General features: G+C 42.6%; 2 protein-coding genes across 12 annotated transcripts in view; one reads left to right on the forward strand and one right to left on the reverse strand.

Annotated features, from left to right (window-relative positions):
• Nucleotides 1–2282, reverse strand: part of WAC (WW domain containing adaptor with coiled-coil) — a 60993-nt gene extending 58711 nt beyond the window's left edge. The window contains exons 1-3 of one of the 3 annotated variants that reach the window (XM_021290033.2): nt 1887–2282; nt 1715–1751; nt 106–301 (exon numbers count right to left, since the gene is read on the reverse strand). In XM_021290033.2, coding sequence (XP_021145708.1) covers nt 106–301; nt 1715–1751; nt 1887–1927 — 274 coding nt within the window. In that variant the 5' untranslated portion in view covers nt 1928–2282. Of the gene's footprint in view, nt 1–105; nt 302–1360; nt 1514–1714; nt 1752–1886 lie in introns of those variants that run through there. The other 2 variants (XM_005504191.4, XM_065050658.1) reach the window with 2 other exon arrangements.
• LOC102088001 (microtubule nucleation factor SSNA1) lies at nt 1741–4446 on the forward strand. 9 transcript variants are annotated; one of them, XR_010469967.1, is made up of 3 exons: nt 2882–3004; nt 3361–3519; nt 3844–4446. XR_010469967.1 is itself a non-coding variant. In XM_021290036.2 (2 exons), exon 2 carries the CDS (start codon nt 3913–3915, stop codon nt 4255–4257), a length of 345 nt encoding a protein of 114 aa, XP_021145711.2. In that variant the 5' UTR covers nt 1741–1946; nt 3844–3912; the 3' UTR covers nt 4258–4446. The 9 variants fall into 9 exon arrangements, 7 of the variants coding, with proteins under 7 accessions (XP_021145711.2, XP_021145715.2, XP_064906746.1 ...); XR_010469966.1 differs by having other exon boundaries at nt 2888–3023; XM_021290036.2 differs by lacking the exons at nt 2882–3004; nt 3361–3519 and adding an exon at nt 1741–1946.
• The last annotated feature ends 14454 nt before the right edge of the window (nt 4447–18900 follow it).

Here is an 18900-nt window from a genome sequence, read left to right on the forward strand (position 1 = left end):
AGTAACAGGCACATTTAGTGTAACACTCATCACCTGAGCGATAACGGCTGAATTTTAATATTTGTGAGAAATTGCTTAAATAAAGGTTAATTAAAGATAACTCACCACCATCCCTCTCTCTAACTCTGTGAGCATGGACACTTTTTGCTTTACTGTGCCCTGTGTTGTCACCATACTTGTTTTCAGGGCTATCAGAGCGCCGCAACATTTTATTTGGTGGTGAAGGATCTGTGGTGTCTCGCATCTTGTCATGACGGTGATCACCACCACCGGGGTGACTCTTGGATGAGTACTTAAGAGCCTGTAACAGATCACAAGAGAACAAGCATTTATATTAGGTATGAAGTTACAGAACTGATGTTAAAATGTTATTTCTAAATTTTAGATCTCTTTCTAAAACACTTTGCAAAGTTAATTAACTTTCATTTCCCAATTAAACAATCAGCAATAGTCTTTCTAATTTTCATTACCTACATTAAAGCAACAAGTTCTGTAATTAGAACTCAAACCATTTTCTCCCTCTATCACATCCAACATAGCACTTGCTGTTAAAATAAGACTACTTTATCTTTTCACTGATGGACTACATACTTTCAGCAGTAAATGAGCTGCAGTAGTTCTGCACTTTTGGGAGAAGCACAAGTCTTCACTTGGTATGAAGAATATACACAGAAAGTTACACTGAATCAGTGTAAACTTTGAATATGTCCTCCATTCTGTAGCCAAGGCCACTCAGTTTCACCACTACCTGCAACTTCTGTAGTGTTTTTCAGTACTACCAATCCTGTGTCAGATGTAGCTAAAAGCCCTAGAATTCTGGGGGCCCACAACACATAATGTGAAGATTCATTTTGAAGTATTTACCAAAAACTACATGTTCTGCCTCACTTTGACCTGCTTTATTTTGCAGTGGCAAGTGTTTACATTTACATGAACAGTCACTGACAGCTGGCTTGGACTCCCAGATTGCACCTCACAGTCATACAAATACACAGACATGTAATAAAACAATTCTATTCTGTGCCCCAAGGAGAGCAATATCACAATATAAGGCATTCCCCAGATTCACACCCCAAGAACTGGCTTTTTTTCAGTAGACACAGCAGAGGAATACAGTATCCAACCTTACAGAAATTGAAGTTTTTGTCAGCAGCTTAAGGGTTTGATAGTTTCTTAACATGCCTAGCAGCTGGCAACTGCAGAAATTAAGACTCACTGGCAACCCCAGTTATCCAGGGTCTAAAACCATGCTCTGCTCAGGTTACAGTCCACAGCAGCAGTTTTGGGGAGAAGAAAGGACTTGGGGAGGGGAGTGAGGGAAGAACAAGATGCCTTTTGTTTTTAAAAGGAAACCACTCACCTCCCCCTGGATCTCCACTCCACTGCAAGCGACCCCGGGTCGCTCTCCCGCCCGTCGCACCGTTCCCTCCCCAACTCCTAGGCCCAAGCCCTCCCAGGGTCGCACTAGGCCTCTCCTCCTGGCCCCAGCCCCGCAGGCCTCAGCAGAGCACCGGGGCCCCGTTCTCCCCGCGCGCGGCCGCTGCCGCCCCCACCTCCGCCCCACCCCGGACCCGAAACGGCGCCGAGGGACGGGTCCGAGGCGTCTGCTGCGCCGCGGCCTGCGGCGGCGGCCGAAGCCTCCGCTGGAGTAGCTCCCCCCCCCTTCTCCTCCCCTGCTCCTCCTCCTGGGCCTAGCGGCCGGCGCTCAAGGTACCTGGTAGGGCTGCGAGTCCCCCCTGCGGTCGTGACAGCTAAAGAGAAAGCGAGAGAGAGAGAGACGTTAGCGAACAACCGTTACCGGCCGCCGGGGAAGGGGGCCCAAACATGGCGGAGGGGAGGGGGAGACCCCGCAGGGCCACGGGCCAGAGGAGGAGGAAGGGATTTACCCATCACTGAGTCTCTGCTGTTTCCTCGCATACATTACCATCAATGCCCGGCCTGTGTGTGTGAGTGTGAGGGGACCAGGAGGGGACGGCCGCGGCCGGGCCACAGGCGCCGAGGGGGGAGGAGGGGGAGGCAGCGCTCCGCCTCGCCGCCGACCGGGGGCAGGGAGGGGGGAAGGGAGGGAGGGGGCGGCTCAGGCAGCTCGGCTGGGAGCAGCGCTCACGGGCCCATCTCCGCTGCGCACAGCGAGGGGGGAGACGCCAGCAACTCGGCCCCGCGCGCGCTGAGACACTCCGGGAGCACGGACGTCGCCACCGCTCCTGCTGCTGCCGCCGCGGCCGCCTCCTCCCCCCGCTGCGCCCGCCGCCACCGCCGCTCCTCCAACTACATCCGGGAAACTCGGGCGACGCCGCGCTCGGTTAACGTCGGCTCTTTTCGGCTCTTTCCGACATGCTCCGTCCCCTCTGTCCCCTTTGCTCTCGGGCGACTCTGCCTTCGGGAAACATCGGCAACCTTCGCCGAGCCCAACGCCCTTCAATCTCTCCCTTCGGCAAGCATCGGCTCGTTCCGTAACGCCGCTCCCTCCCTCCTCCTCCCGTCGGCCAGCCCGCCTCGTCCTCCTCTCCGGAACACTACCTGTCTTCGGAAAACATCGGTTATTTCCGTAGAGCTATTTTCACGCTCCCTTCAGGGTGGCGCAGCGTTCGGAAACGCTCGGGTATTTCCGTGACCCCTCACCCTGCGGCTTCGAGGCGCCGCCGGTTGGAGCAGCCGTTGGCCGGGCGTGCCCGGCTGATCGGCCGAGGGGAGCCCCCGCCGCCCGGGGGTCCTCGCTTTGCTTCGCTTCCCCGCCGAGCAGGAGCAGGGCCGCGGCTGGGCAGCTGGCTTCCTCGGTGGGAGCCGATAGGGCGGGAACGCCAGGCAGGTGGGGGCAAGAGGGAGAATTGCCAGAGAAGCGGTGGGGCGGGGGGAGCGGAGCGGCGCCCGGCTGCGAGATAGGAAAGGGAAGGTCTCCTCTTACCTCCCCCCTCCTCCCCTTCCGCCCAGGGACTTGATGCATAAGCAGGAGCCATTTTGTGTACGGCTCGTCTTCTGCGTGGAAGCGCTCGGCGGTGAAGAGGTGGTTAAAATGTCCAAGGGTAGGCGGCAAGCGCGGGCCAGGCCCTGCCGCCCGGCCTTGTGGCGGCGCCGGGTTCTCCCCACCCGCGGTGGCGGGACTGTGCTCCCGGCCCCCGAGGAACCGCCGCCGGGCTGCCGCAGCCCCGGCCGCTGAGGGAGCGAGACGCTGGCGGCAGAACGGCCTGGGCGCGGTGAAACCGCCGCCGGAGGGGGGGAGGGTTGAGTGGGGGGCGGCGGTGAGGGGCGCTAACGGCCGCCCCCGACGAGCGAGCGGCTTGTTCCGAGGCTTGGAACACGCGTGGAAGTGTCGCCCCGGCGGCTGTGAATAGCCAACAGCGCCAGGTGGGTTTCCTTCAGGTGGCCCCGGGCTCGCTGAGTGAAGTGAGTGGTTGACGCTCGATGTGCCAGGAAGGTCCCGTTCATCAGGGCTGGGTGGATGCAGCTGGTGGCGACCGCTGAGCCTTCTCTGGGAAGAGGGCCTTTTGGTGATTTCTGACCAAACTCTCGAAGTCTGAGGTACAAAGCATCACCTAGTCAAAACGGTATTAAGATGTTATAGTATAAGTATTTTGATACCACAGTTAAACATTGGCATGACGTTATCATAGGAGAGACCGTTTTTCAGTCAACGTACAGTGTTGATGCTGAATTGTGTCCTGCCCCCTTCCTGAAAAGGGAAGAGATGTGGTACAACTCAGAACTAGCGTGTTAACCTTGAACCAGAGCGTCCTTCCTCGTGGCTCTGCCTGTGCTAGTGTAGCATTGTTCATGGTGACTCTTACAGATTTTTTTCTTTCTGTTTTGTACTGTGTTTTTTTGTTGGTGTTTTTTTTTTCTTAGTGTGCAGGAGGCTGTTGCTGAGAGGGGACTTCAGGGAGCAGTGGCAGAGCTGAGAGACAGGAGTGGAGGATGACTCAGCAGGGAGCTGTTCTTCAGGGTTACAATAATGAACTTGTGAAGTGTATTGAAGACTTGTGTATTCAAAAAGAAGAGCTGAACAGACAAATCCAACAAGCAGAAGAGGAAAAAAATAAACTCCAGCACGAAATCCAAGTCCTGAAAGATCAACTGGACTGTGTATGTGAAAACCTGGCCCAAAAGGTAGCTTCACGGAATGAGCTTGATAAAATTCTTGCTGAAACTGAAGCTGCTTACATGAAGATTTTGGATAGTTCTAGAACTTTACTTAATGTCCTGAAGAAGGAAGTGGGAAGCTTAAAGCATACACCAGAACTGAAAACCAATGTAACGTGAAACGGTCAAATGTTTGGACTCCACAGTGCTAAAATTCCACTAGGTGAGAAATGTGGTTAGCCACAGAACCTTACAACAATGTATAAGCAGAGAGGGATTTTCTTCTGACCGTTCTCTGTGTTTTATTATTATTTTTTAATGCACTAGAAAATAGATGAAATAAAGTTGATGTTTTGCTGTTAAAAATAATATTTGCAACATAGTTTTGTAGTGTTTAATTAAGTAATTGAGGCAGATGTGAAATGCTCAATTTTAACATGGTGATGCTTCAAGGCTATTCTGAAGATGGGAAAAAAATGTTTTATTGGTTGGCTTCAGATGGCTACTGCTGAATTCTTGTTTGATGGAAAAATAGTGGATGCAAGTAGATCAGATACTACTTATTTTCACTTTACAAATGCTTAGGCTTTACTGCTAAGGACCCAATAGAAACGAACCATTTAGGTTACTCAAGGAGTTTGGAGTTGTGTCTGATGCATGCACAAAGACGGCCCCTGTTTACAATCATCTCTTGCTTATCTGGTATAATGGAGGGATAAGGTGAGAAAACATGACTAATGCAGGGCGTGGAGGCTTAGGCTGTATGGTTCTTCTGGAGCTATACTCAAAAGCCTGTTTAGAAAGGAGGTGCGCTATAGCAGAAGATGGGTTTTGGTACCAGTGCCTGCCTGGCGTGCAGAGCACAGCTCTGCAGGCAGGTACACCATGTACGCTCGGACCAACTAATCCATTTATGGATAAGGAAAAGATGACTGTACTTCAATAGTTTCTGGGCATCCTGAAAAAGACTACCGGGGTTCAATCAAAACTTCTAAGAGTTAAATACAAGGCCAGATAAGATAATCTTAACTAAAAGCCAGTAATAAAACTTCTGGAAACCTCATTTTAGTGCACTTTAGCTCCATACTGGTCTACTAAATAATTGTAATAAGATTGTAAAGGATAGTGAACAACTTGGAATGGTGAGAAATAAGTACAAATGAAAGATGGAAGGAGAAAATGAGACTAGAAGTAGTTTGCAGCTGTAAGGCCTTCTTACAGATGAGGTTATAACAGAACCTAGTTTAGAGGTCAGAGAGGAGGTAGCAGGATGGCAGAAATCTCAAATTAATCCTGTGTGCTATTTCTAGTAGCTACTAAACCTCTGTGGGTGTGTGTGCACATACACATGCATTTTGTACTGCTCATTCATATGTTATAGCAGTAACTTTATTTTTGAGCTGTATCTTGTAGTCAAATCTTCCATCTGTACCAATTAACTAAATAGAAAGTTGTGCAGTTCTAGTCTCCTTACTTGGTTAATTGTGTGTCTCTCAGGTGCAAGTATAAAGGTTGTGTAGGTGTGAATAGTTTTAGTAATAGTTCTTCACCAACATGAAGCAAATTTTATGTTATTCTGATTGCCATGCTACATCAGGGAATAGTGTAACTGAGCTAATTAACAATTTACTTGTATAGCATTTCCACTGCCTTCCCTCGAGTAATGCTGAGGTGATAAAATTAGATAATCTCTGGGGTACTGCTGTTGTTGTAATACTGCAGCATTCAGGACAGCCTTGTTTATATTGAAGTGCAACACAAAAATGTTGCTATTTTTTAGTAGCTAAAAAGTGATTTGACTGAATGTTTCTTGGCATTCTCTCTTCTCCTAGTCTGTAGTAGCAACTAATTTACATCAAAATAGGAAGACTCAGGAAAATTAAGACTAAGGAGTAAGGACTTTAGAGTTGGGTATGTAAACTGCTGCTTCTTATTAACTGGAAGGGAATTTGAACTTGTCTATGTGGGGAAAAAACCATAGGTCATTATAGAGAACAGTACAGTTAATTTCTCGTATTATCACTCTCAGACAATTACAGGTTTGTTTGCCTTAGAATGCTCACAAATAACACTTCTTCTTGCTCTACTTAGGCAGCTAACACTAAACAAGCTTTAAGAAGCCTTCTAAGTCTTTAAAGAAGCCTACTTCATGACCGTAGCTATCACAGTGTCAAAACTAAAATACAGGAGGTTTTTGATTTTTTTTTTTTATGTTACAAAACTGAGGGAAAATGTAACTCACTAGTATTTACATACACTGGAGCCTCCCAGATTTTTATTTGGAAGTTGACATGTTAGCATTTAATTCATGTAATTGATTACAATCTGTAAAATTTCTGTTTAAATTCAGATTCATGAACTGAGAGCAATAATATATCTCTAGGGCTTGGCTATTTGTAAAATAGCTCCCAGTTGTGGCAGTCATTGTGAGGTAAGTGCACATGCAAAGTTGTTACTCAAAAATAACCCTTATCATTATGTGTTGACCCAAATGTACTTACTGTATCCTTTTATTGAAGTGGTAAGCCATTTTGACTGCTTTTTCAGGTAGTATAAATACCTGACATAAATAACTTTTTTTTGAACAGCATCAGTTTGTTTAGAATAGAAGATATGCAAACTAAATTAACACACAGTATTGCTAGAACAGAAATGATAATTTGCAGCTTAGAGCAGCTCTGCGGGGCTAACCTGCAATGGAAAGTTTGCCTGAAATAAGGCAGGTTGTAAACGTAAAGCATCATACTTATTCCTGACTTTTTTTTTTTAATATTGATTCGTATGTGAGTCTGGATTAGATCCAGTAATTTACTTGAGTGCGTACAATACAGGAGCCTTAATGACAAAAGTTCAGGTTATCAAATAGTCGTGCCTAATGTAAAGTGCTGTGTTGGGTGTCTTGTAGCTTATTTGGTATGTGAGGAGATGCAGTTTTTGAAACTCCTCTCTATTCTTGATTAAAACCTCCAGTGAAATGCATCTAGAGCACTGCTCTCATTTCCTGAAGTTATGTAGTAGCACCTCCACCTGGTTTCCAAATAACAGCACATAACCAGAGGAGGGATGATTCCCAGCTTTTATAGCGGTACTTCTTAAGTGTGTACCCAGCACATACAACGCTAGTGATCGAGCCGTTTTTCAAAACATTTGAGCGTTGACTCCTGCCAAGTAAACTAAGTTTATTATGTATGACATAGTTTGTGGTTGCCAAAGAAACTGCTTGTGGGTGCTATGTGGAAAGTAATTTTCTGTGTGGAGATGATTATAGGAACCTCTAGGTGGAATCGCATATGCAAGTGGTCACGATCTGTAACTGTGTCTGTGGAGATTTTTACCCTTCTGTTCAGGTACCTCCCCACACACAGTTTCTGCTAATCTCTTGGTGAATGCAGGGGATTTGTTTTGTTGGACTAGGAAGTCTTCAGACTAGGAAGACCAGGCATCTTCAGGCACCTGAGGAACCATCCATTCAAACAACGAAGTAAGCTATCATCTAAACCCAGATGGCTGGGTCTTGGATTCCAGTTTCAGAATTAAGTATCTCAGTTCTGACTAGCTCTTGTGGTGTGTGTCTCACTGAATAGATTAAGCTAAATTGGAACAAGGTACTCTTAAATCTGGAACAATAACATTTGTAAGATTGTTAGCAAGAGGATCAAATATCTACAGGTAACTTCATCCTGTAGATGAGTCTTGCATGGAAGACAATATCTATTACTCCTTGGATGATTTTACTTCCTAGGAGAAATTTGAGTGATGAGATGTAGCTCATGGCAGTTGCTGAAATCCTTAACTTGGAGATGGAGCTTGTGGCAATTGCTGAAATTAACTTTGCTTAGATCCTGGGCTCTTGGTATTTTATGTAAGAAGTAGTTAAAACACTTCATTTTTTTAAATACAATTTTTTCTTCCTTTTCAGTAGTGAGTGAAGAAATATCGATAGATGCTTTAATATTGATTCGTTTGTGTTTTGTTGGGTGGGGAGTTTGTTTTTAATAAATGGATGGATGGATAGACAAGCTTTCTAAAATCAGACTGCTCACTTAGCTTTCTTTTTAATGTATGTGTGTGGTTTTAAGTATAGGTATAAATATCTTCTTTTTTTCTCTATTGGGGGAAGGCCAGATCAGCCTTTGCTTTAGTTTGTGCACTGATTGCTTTGTCTGTGTTTGTTATGTTACTGGGAGGGAAGTCAGAAACAGAGGCTGCTTCTCAGGTGACTGTTCTATGCCTTTTTTACCTCAGTTGGTTTTCAGATGAAGTTTCATTCAATCTCTAGCTGTATAAACAAGATGTATGCAGGTGACAAAACTTACTTGCATGTTAGCTGTTAAGAAAACATGGTGCAGAGGTTCAGGCTTGTGGAAAAGGGAGCTATATGATTATTTGGTCATTCATAGCTTTAGCTTGTGGGGTTTGTGTGAAAAAGTAGTTCAGTGTTGTGTGATTTTACAAAAATATGATGTTAGAAGAAGTGGGGCTAATAAAAGCCTTTCATTTTGTAGTGGTTTCCAAAGATCCTGTGAGGTGGAACAATTGCTTTTATTTTGTTTGTTTGTTTGTGCAAGACTGGACTGTTGATATGCTGCAGTCGTCGCTGCTGCAGTCATCGCTACAGTAATTTAGTAAAGTTTTGTATGAACTTGGATATCTTTGTTTAGCAACAGCATCAAAAATAATCGTGTCAGATCTTTGTGCCTTGATGGAAGCAAGCCTATCGCCTGCTACATCATTCAAAGCTTCTAATAGATGGAAATATGCTTAATTTGAATGTCACCAATGTTACTATTGGATTCATCAGCATTGAAGGAAAATGGGCACCTAGAGATAGAGATTGTGTCACTAGAAGACATTTGAGGAAAGTTGTATCAGTCTCCCTCTAGAGGTGGGATTGGTGGTGATCCCACTGACTGATGGGAGCTTCAGTTTCGCTTCGAGGCATATGAAGTTAAGTGCGATGACTTCTCCTCTCAGCTTACCACCATTTGTGTTTTATACAATATATGTACTTGGCCAGGAACAATTTATAGCAGTGTTGAGTGTTCCCATTTATTATCTTTTTAGAGGCAGAGACACAGCTTCCTGCAGTGGCCAGCCTAAATCAGGAAGACAGAAGTATTAGGTAGAGACTGTAAAACAAAGTAAGGGCCTGAAGAATTTTTAGTACTTAATTTTAAACATTTTTCAAAGTATGATACTGAATAGACTGGTCATGGAGCATTTTAAATCTTCATAGGTGTTATTTTTCAAGCTTCATATGCATAGGTTCTCATGTTCTCGTAATGCACTTGAGGTTTTCCATTGGTATGCGGTACATGGGAACAGTATTACAAAATTATTTCCATCATAGTCCATGACAGATCTGTAGCTTACATTTTTGAAAACCACTTCATATAGTTGATTTAGTTGAACATAGTAAAAAATTAGATAATTTCTTTCCTAAATGCTTTCAAATCTCACTATCTGTATTAGATCAAATTGTTGTTTGTGGTATTATCTTCTTGTTATATGGTTCTTAACAAGTTAATACTTAGAGACCCATTCTGATCAGGCATGTCAGTTCCGGAGACAAAATCCTTTTCATGTTTTGCAAGCGTTAATTTTTTTTAAAGCCTCCTTTTCCTTATACAATAAGAACACTTTGAGTTGAAAATCAGCATGACACTCCTGTGATGCCTTTTTAAAAATATAGTCAGTATTTGGAGCTGAATCATTCTTCTCAGATGTTTGAAAACAAAAAAATTAGCAGTAATTCTTGTGCTTATGCAGTTGCTCAGTAACAGAAATCCTGCTAGAGATTTGAGCTGCTCACCGTCCAGTAGCAAGTGGGATTATTTACTGTAATTGATGAACGCATGGTACTTTTAATTAACTACTGGTCTTTAAGAGCTGTTGCTAGCATGAAAGGGAATGGTTACTTCAGGCCTGGGAGGCATGAGGCAAAACAGGAGCTGCCTTTTTAGTAGAGACCACCCACCTGTGTGAAGAGAGGAGCACCTTTGGTAAACAGTTGTGAGATGATTCAAACCAAGTGGTTATAATGGTCATAGTTTACTGTTGCAAGGTCCACTGAAGCAAGATGAAAAAAAGAAAACTCAGTCCATGCTGTCAGTCACAAGGAATGTGATATTTGGTTGCAATCAGGTTATCTTTACATGCAGGAGCTCAGGTACAACTGGAAGCATTGTACTGCAGCAGTACTGGGATTAGCAGGGGTTAATTTGCCCTTCCAAAAGTCAATGGACCATGTGGACACAGGAAAATTTGTGCATTCAGAAGTCACTGGACTTTCTGTAAAAGTGTAACCTGTTCCTATTGTTGAAACTGAGCGAATTCAAACTGTCTTACAATGATACGCAACATTAGGTGTGACTCCATGAGAAGGATATTTAATTTAAATCCTGTTCCCTTTAGGGGGTTTTCTCTGAAGCCTAAAGTGTTCTTGCTTTAGATTCAAGTTGTTCAAAAACCTGTGGCCAAGGCGAAAAATACAGGCACCCAGGTTTGAAGACCACAAGCCCATAAGTGGTTTGTATTCACTATGTAATACACCAGGCTCCTGGTCAAATGAGTCTTAAGAGATCTGCAACAAATGTTACTTGTTCAATTTGGAATGTACTTTTGTTTGTTTGTTTTTTAATGAGGTATTCAATTGAGGCCTCCTGTGGCAGTGTGCCATACACATTCACATTGTGCCTGTGAATATATGGGTTTTCTTTGGGAATGTCAGGAACTACCTACACAGCGGCAATTTACGTGAAACAAGATTTGGTTTTATGCCATGCTGGTTTTATTTTTTAGTGTTTTAAAATGTTGAATATATACCTATATATGTTCATAGGATACATAAAAGACTGATTCCAATCAACAGATCACGAAGTACCTTACAGAGAATGTTAATTTCTTTATTCATCTTGATAGACAGCGGCACTCGGTAGTAGTCTACCCCAAACCAGGGACACATCTGGGAATAGGCTTTGCTTTTTCAGCCTCAATCGAATGCTCTGACTTCGACTGCTTCCCAGGGATGCATGTCCTGTTGGTGTTTAACATAAATCAACTGGATTATGCATTTTCAGCCTGTGTTGGGGAAAGGGATAGATATAACTGACTAGATGCGTACTTTTTTGCTCTTACTAACTTGACATCTCATGCAGTGTCATGATGATCTTTATAAGTATTACTCATTTCTCCATGGATACACCCCTCATGACAAACTATCCCATCTCCGGAGCAGCTATTCTCCCACTTTACGGAGCTGCTCTCTACAAGCCCATGCTCACAGGTGTTTGAGAGCTGACTGTAGGAGATGGGTCAGAGGAATAGAAATAACTTTTAATGATAGTTGCTAATGAATTACCTTTCACAAGCCTAACCTTGGTAGCTTGTCTTTACAGACCCTGCTGTGCTGTCTTGTTTTCGTCAGGCTTCGTATTACCTTATGCTAGTCTATGTAGGTCCACCAGGTATTTGTGCCAATACCTCTTAAGGTTTTTCTAGAAATTGAGGTTCCCTAGTGTTCAAATACAGTGGAGGATCTGAATTCTAGTCCATCAATAACAGCATATAGACCACAAAAAGTGTTCTGACCACATGTAACAGCAACAGGCTGCGTGGCAGCCATATTCCAGCACAGCTTGTTTTGGGTTAACGGCACTGAAGTAGCATGGCAAGGCAAGAACTGTAGATATGTGGATGGATGCCATCCTTCTGTAGGAATAGAAGCTGGCTATATGAATTCAGATTAAAAACTACTTTAATCTAGAACAAGTGATACCTGACAGCAGTATTCTTTTATTTCACGTACCACAATAAATATATATACATGCTACAAATATATAAATGTACTAAGCATTTAAAGAAAGTATAGAATGTTTGTGGTAGAATCCTGTCTAATATTTCAGTAGTCTGCCTTTAGAAAGGACAATTTAAATAGGCTTGTCATTAACAACTTGCGTTAGGTTGTGTACCCTCTGCTTTCAGTAGCCTGCACAGTGTTGCTGCTATATAAACCCTCATTTCTAGCCCTATCCTCATCTTCCTGCTGTAATGGCTTTTGTTGCCCCTATTTCCTAGCCCCTTGCCTTACCATGTTATTAGTTATCTCAAGCTGTTGACCAGAAGGATGCTACTGTTCTGCCATGTGATGGATCAGAGAGATTTTCAGTATCTTCATATTGTCCAGACATGTTCTGGCACACTTGGAGAAATATTTTGCAAATAAAAAGAGATTTCAGTTTGATAGTGCCACAAAAGTTGTGGTTGGACAGGATAAGAATATTGTATGGTAGAGAAACAACATACACCTGATCTGAAGGGAGTTTCATCCTATGAAAAAGCCATCCTGAAAAGACCTTCAGGTTGAAGTGATGGATGGATGGAATGTGATGTTCCTGATTCACTGTAGAGATTAAAGAACAGAAGTTTATTAGGTTTGTCAGTGAGAATATCCTTGTCTCAGCAAATACAGACTTTGTTTATAGTCATCTGCAAATAAAGAAGGTCTATATGGGATGCTGTAATTTAATTAGTTCTAAGGCTATGTGCTGAGTGACTTGAGTTTGTTCCAGAAATGATTGCACTGTCTGAGAAGACTATAACTTGAAATTAAAAAGAGGAAAATAATATAATGCTGGAGCTTGCAGATCAATTATCTCATTGAGAAAACCATTATAGGTCAGGTATGTAGTACTTCAAAGATTTGAATACAACCTATATTGCAAAATAATAAACACATGCTAAGATAGAGATGAGTATGAGTAAGGCTACTTGTGAAAAGTTATTCCACAACATCATATGTATTCAGCAATTTTCTTTGTAATCCTGCTCTATTTTACAAACTAATATGTTCCCCAGTAAGGTGTGCTAGAGATAAACATGCCAGATGCCTTCATCTGCGGAGGGGAAGGAGAGGCAATTAAAAGTCTGCATGCTGTGAAATCTTTGGGTAACAACAGTGTCTGCACAGACTACTATAACATTTTAAGGAACAACTGCTTTTCCTGCTGTCTGGAGTGACTGAATGCAAACATAGGTTTTGAAAGATGACAGTAGATCAGTTATTTTCACACTGGCTAAAATCCTGCTGGTTTGCATAAAGGCTTCTATTTTCATTTACTGATGGCAAAGTCTTGGTGACAAACTGGCTCCTCTAAACCAGACAAATTCTATTTTCTTTTATTAGCCCACATTATTTTGTATCTGACAAAGAAAAGGCAGCCTTCTGATAATGTAGTGAAAGAAACTGAGGCAGAGCAGTGTCTGGTACTGGTTTCTATCAAAGAGGAAGAAAAGCACTAAAGGACAGAATTGCTGGCCTTGGTCTGAGTTGAGTGGGGTTTCTTGCAACAGTAGCTATTGAAGAGGGCCTTTTTTTAAAATTATTTGTTCCTTCCTACATCATTATTGGGCTCAGTAGGGAAAGAATTTTCTTTACCTTTAAAGGTATGAATAATAATAAATGGGATAATTTTGTTCAAGAAAAGCCAGTTCCACATGGAAGACATCTAAAGCTGCCCAATGGGAGCTCTGTTTTTTCTTTCAGAAAAATAATTCATTATGTGAATTCTAAAAACCAGCAGCCATTGAAGGGGATGGAGAAACAAGAAAATGCTGTGTTTGCTTATCATTGTGGACCAGTTATTCTTCCAGTAGCTGCATACCTCTGCAGCTTGGTTGCAAGTAATGCCTGTCCAAAACATGGATATTTGGTCTTAGACCCATTCAGTTTAACATACATTTTTTCATTTTGGATAAGCTTAATCAAGCACTGCACTTTGGTGCTTATATATTTATATATATAAACTTATATATATGTTTGTCTCTAACTTTCAGAAGTCCTTTTCACTGGCTTAGTATGCCATGTATTGTTACATTGATGTAGCTAGAGTGAAGCTTGGTTCCAAGACATTAAGGTAACCCTTTTAACTTACATTGTACTAATATGTATTTTATAGTGTCAGGTTTTGGTGAAGTCAGCAGCAACCAAACACAACGAGGTGTAAGTTGATTTCTGTGGCCTTAAACTAAAACTTCCCATACTGCCTTGCATGAACATTTTTGTTGTAAATAACTTCTGAATTTGTTTCATTGGTGGGAAAGCACAACCAGATGTTTTGAAGAGGTATCAAAAAACATTTGGTTTGTTTAACAGTACATTTCCTGAATAATCTCATCCAGGAGAGATTTTAAGTGCAGTACCTGTTTGGAGCCTGGACCCTCAGAGCACAGCCCAGCCTCTGTTTCCCAAGCCCATCATTCCCACTGCACATGAAAGAGCCAGTTGGTTTTGCAGGGACCATGGAACAAGGGGCCTCTTGTGGGTGCTGGGACAGAGCAGGTGATTAAATAAATGAAGGACATGTGTGCTGTACAAAACCACAACAGGTAGGCTTACACTGAGGCAGTCATGAGGACTTCGGAGTCCCTTTTCTCTTTTTATTCGGTGTGAAGTGTAAATAAAAATAAATATATGTGTGTGTGTATGCTGCTCGAACTACTTGATGCTACCTCTGCTACATTGTGGTTTTGTTACATTGGGAAGTTATGATTGAATTTGTAGTTAAGATAATCTCAATTGTGTGAGCAAAGCCTCTAAAACCAAGCACTGTAGTTGTGTGGTGTTAAATTTCCACATCTGTAACTTCTGATTTTAGTGCTGTGTCCTGTATGGTAGCAAAGAAGGTAACAAAACTAACTTCAGTATTCCAGAATGAGTTTTGGGAAAATACTAAGAATTTAAGAAGTGTCCAAGAGGATTTTAATTCACAAGGCTTACTGCAAGTTAGTAGATCTTGTGCTCTGCTTGCTATTGCCCTGGACTTTCATATTCAGGGGGGTTGGTGCATTTCTTACAGGCCTGGCTCCTGAAATCAAGGCATTTTCTTTGTTCTTCTTGCCCCCCTTTGAAGTTATATTTCTGTTTCTTGTAAAGAAAAGGTTGAAAACACAAAAGCAAGTAAAGGTGAAAGGCTCAGAAATGCAAATATAAATAATTCTAGATATTTTTCATGACTCAACGATGTCTCACTCTCTGTGCTCGGCCTGATGTATGTCTTTTTGAATGCTAGAAGCTGGTCACGGTCAAAGACCTATTGGAAATTTCACCCCATGTTATACTTCAATCAAATGGGATGCAATTATGATGGCTTTAAGAAAGGCACCTTTGTATTCCATGGCTGTAGGTGCTGTAGCACACAACTTGCTTTCTTTACGCGAATATTTAAATTCTTCTCTTACTATCTTTAGCAACTTCACGCACCTTTCTGCAGTCACTGTTACTCAGATGTGTCAGAGAAGATCCTTCCAGTGCAGCCCCAACAGGATCTGCAGTTGTCATGGACCAAGGTCTGGTTTGGGACCTGAGCTCTGGAGCTGCCAGGCCAGCAGGAGCTGGAAGCCCCGTGGGATGGCAGGGAAAAGGAAAGCTGCCGGCCTCCGGGAGAGAGTGCAGCCAGCAGCGGTACACGGCTTCGCTTTTGCCAGAAGAAACATCAGCCTTGCATGACGCTTCCCAGAATTGGGAATGTTAGAGGAACAATCTATTTCAGGGCTGAAAGAGCGTCGAGGGCATCTCCTAAAGTTACAATAAATTTAGCTCACGGAAATGGAGGAAAGGTAAATGGGAAGATGAGTTTTCTAATATTGAAGGGTCTTGCTTTTGAATCTGAAATTCCAAAAATATGATCACAATATCTAGCTGGAGGCTGAAGATGGGACTTAGGAATAATTCATCAAACTGAAGCCAAAGACAGAAGTAAGTATGCTGTATAAAGGGCAAGATGAAGACATTTTAGTAAAACACTGAGAAAGAGGGGATAAGGTGCTGAGAACATCTGAAGGAACTTGCCTGAGAGCATTGCGAGAACTGCCAAAATTGTTGAAGTTTTCAAATGTTTTTTATTAAAACATGTAAATTTAGTATCTAACATGAATAATTTATCACAATAGACATAATTCAATCCTCATTAAAATGAAAATGAATTTTGATGCCATTCCACAATTATTTTCAACAAGTGCTTTTAATTTGGCCCAAACAATAGCAAGGAGGCTTTGTGGGTATCATAATATGTGATCTAGACCTAAATGATTTGTTTCAGTCATCACAAAGAGGGAACAATATGAGGGAACATGAGAAAAATATAGAAAACAATGAGTAGGGCTGCACATAATTTTGGCTGTCATATTTTTGTAAGTAGTCTCATGGTAGTTGGCGGTTTGCTTAAAGCTTCAGCTCCCAGATTTGTGTTGTAAATAAGTATCTTAAGATTTCATTACAGAAAAACAAGTTTCTAATTTTCATTATTTCAAGAACACTTGAACTAATGCAGCGGAAGAAAAGGAACCAAAACACATCTTTTAAGACACAAATTTGTAGAGGTATAACTCAAAACCCAAAATCTCCCTTCTTACTCTCAAAAAATCCAAAGGCATAAAGCTAAGACTTGATCCTGCTATTAGAGCTCAGGTCAGTATTTATAGTGCATTAATTACTCAGACATTGCAAAGCTTTGTATCCCATCCTTTTAGCAACATTCTCTTAGAGCCTTGAAAATGAGATGCCTCTGCCCTCTTTTAATTGCCTTTTTCCTTCAGCAGATGCTGATGAGCCCAGTGTGTGATCTGAGTTCTGATCTGGAATGACCCCAGGGGCCTGCAGGAAGCCACCCTGGTCTTCCCTCCTAAGGGCTGGTGGTGAGGAGGGGAGTCAGGACTATTGTCTCCCTCCCACAGCAGCAGCCAGCATTGTTCCTTTTTATTTACTTCTCTCTCTGTGTAAACCAGCAGGGCTCACAGCAGAGGGATGCAACTCTCCTCATTAGAATAACTGGGCTGATTGATGAGAGAATGGCAGCGTGAAGGAAAGCGCTTGTTCTGCAGCGTTCACCACCACAGGCTGAGCACCCACCTGGCTGTGGGCAGCGCAGCACTGGGCGTCCCCACGGCTCCCAGCTCTTCAACCTTTGCATCTCAGTGAAAATGGACAGATAGATGCAATAAACATCTTTTTTTCCTTAATGTTCCTTCACAAGTTTTATGTTCCAAGTTAATATTGAAAGTCTAATTCAAATACTAAAGGAAAGGGAAAAATTCCATGTTGGACCCTTCCTTAGTGTTAGATCAGTGGAAAATTTGGTTTAAAATTCTCCTTCAACAGGTTCATTGTGTTGCTGGAACAGTGAGAGCTGATACAGCCTCGTTCCTTTCCTGCACTGTAGTAGTTTTGCATTATTTTTAGGAAAGGCTTATGTATGAGGAATTAAGAAATGTCCTCCTTCCAGGGAAAATGTAACAAGTATCCTTTGTTCATCACATTTCCTGGGGATCTTCACAGCAAAATATAGCGTGTGCCTGGTAAATTCTACAGCACTCTGGAGGACCCATTTAAAATGCATGTTAGACCTATTTTAAAACACATTGAAGGTTTTAAAAATGTGTTACACAAACAAACAGAAGATCATTGGCCATTCTGCCAGTTGTGTCTCTGCCAGGTACTGGAATCAAACACCGAACTTGCAAAAGTTGCCAGCTGCCTGTGCTTCCCAGTATGATGTTTGTGGTCACCTTTATGGAAGAAGCAGTACCCATTGCTTGTCTTTGCTAACAGGATGGCATTTGTAGTGCCTGAAAGGCAATGAAATGATTTTGTAAATCTCCCATCAGGTCTGTAATAATTATTTCTTTGGAGAGCAGATTGGTGGTGCCAGTTTCAAGAGCAGGTGTTTGCATTTAATAGCCCTCCACTTTACAAACTCTGTGAAAAGCCTCAACAAACCCACAGAGCTCACAGTATAAGCCAGAGAAGTGAAAGCAAGAAAAGAATAAAGCATATATTACAAACTGACATGAGAAATACTATTGCCATTGCAATTGCCTGGAACAAAATGCTTCATACCACCCACAGGAAAATGCAAATCAGCATCCAACATTTTCTGCCACCTTCACATTGTCTCAAACGCTCTCAGCGTATTCTTGGCTGGAACATTTGCCTCTGTCTTTTGCGTACATGGACAAGCAGCGCAAGACCCAGTTTCAGCCATCCCGTTCCTTCACGCAACGCCTCAGTGTATTTTTGGCATAACCGATTGGCAATACTGACTGGCACAAAGCTGATCCATGTGGAAATCTACCCTTCTTTTCCAAAGTCGCATTCCAGAAGCTGAGCAAGAACACTCCCCTTCACTTTGTAAGGTGGGTGAGGTTGGGAGGGCCCCCCCTGAGACCTGGACACTGCACTTTGCAGCCAGAAGAATAACTTTAGTGCTTACTGATACCTGATTACTCCATGTTCACCAGGAAACAGCATCTAAAACCTTTTCCAAACCACAACTTTATTGCTGAGAAGTCAGTGTTTTGATATGTAAATACACAGCCTTATTTCTTCTGCCTCCAGACACAGTGATTTCATTGATGGACATGGGGCATTTCCATCAGCAGAGCTCAGCATTAGTGCTGCTGTGTTACAAGGGCGATCCGTAGAGAAGAGACACAGATATAAAATGGAGAAATGGTTCAAACGTTACGCAGTGTGCCTCTTTTCTAAACAATCATACTGTACTTGCTTTCCCTCTCTCTTCTCAAAATCGCTGCCTTGGGGAGGTAAAGAATTACCATTGCCATAAACCATAATCAAGCTCAGATGTGCAAAGGGACAAATGAGGGCCTTGCTCAAATATCAAAGGGGTCTTAAACTGCCAAAACAGAACAAGAGAGAAATCCCGAGGGAATGAGAGATGTAATTTATGACTGACCTTCATTTTAACCGGGAAATGCGTGCTCTTGAATGGCAGTGCTCCTCTTAACGCATGTTTTGTTTTGTTTCAG

The sequence above is a fragment of the Columba livia genome, chromosome 2, assembly GCF_036013475.1.
Source record: "Columba livia isolate bColLiv1 breed racing homer chromosome 2, bColLiv1.pat.W.v2, whole genome shotgun sequence".
Lineage (NCBI taxonomy): Eukaryota > Metazoa > Chordata > Aves > Columbiformes > Columbidae > Columba > Columba livia.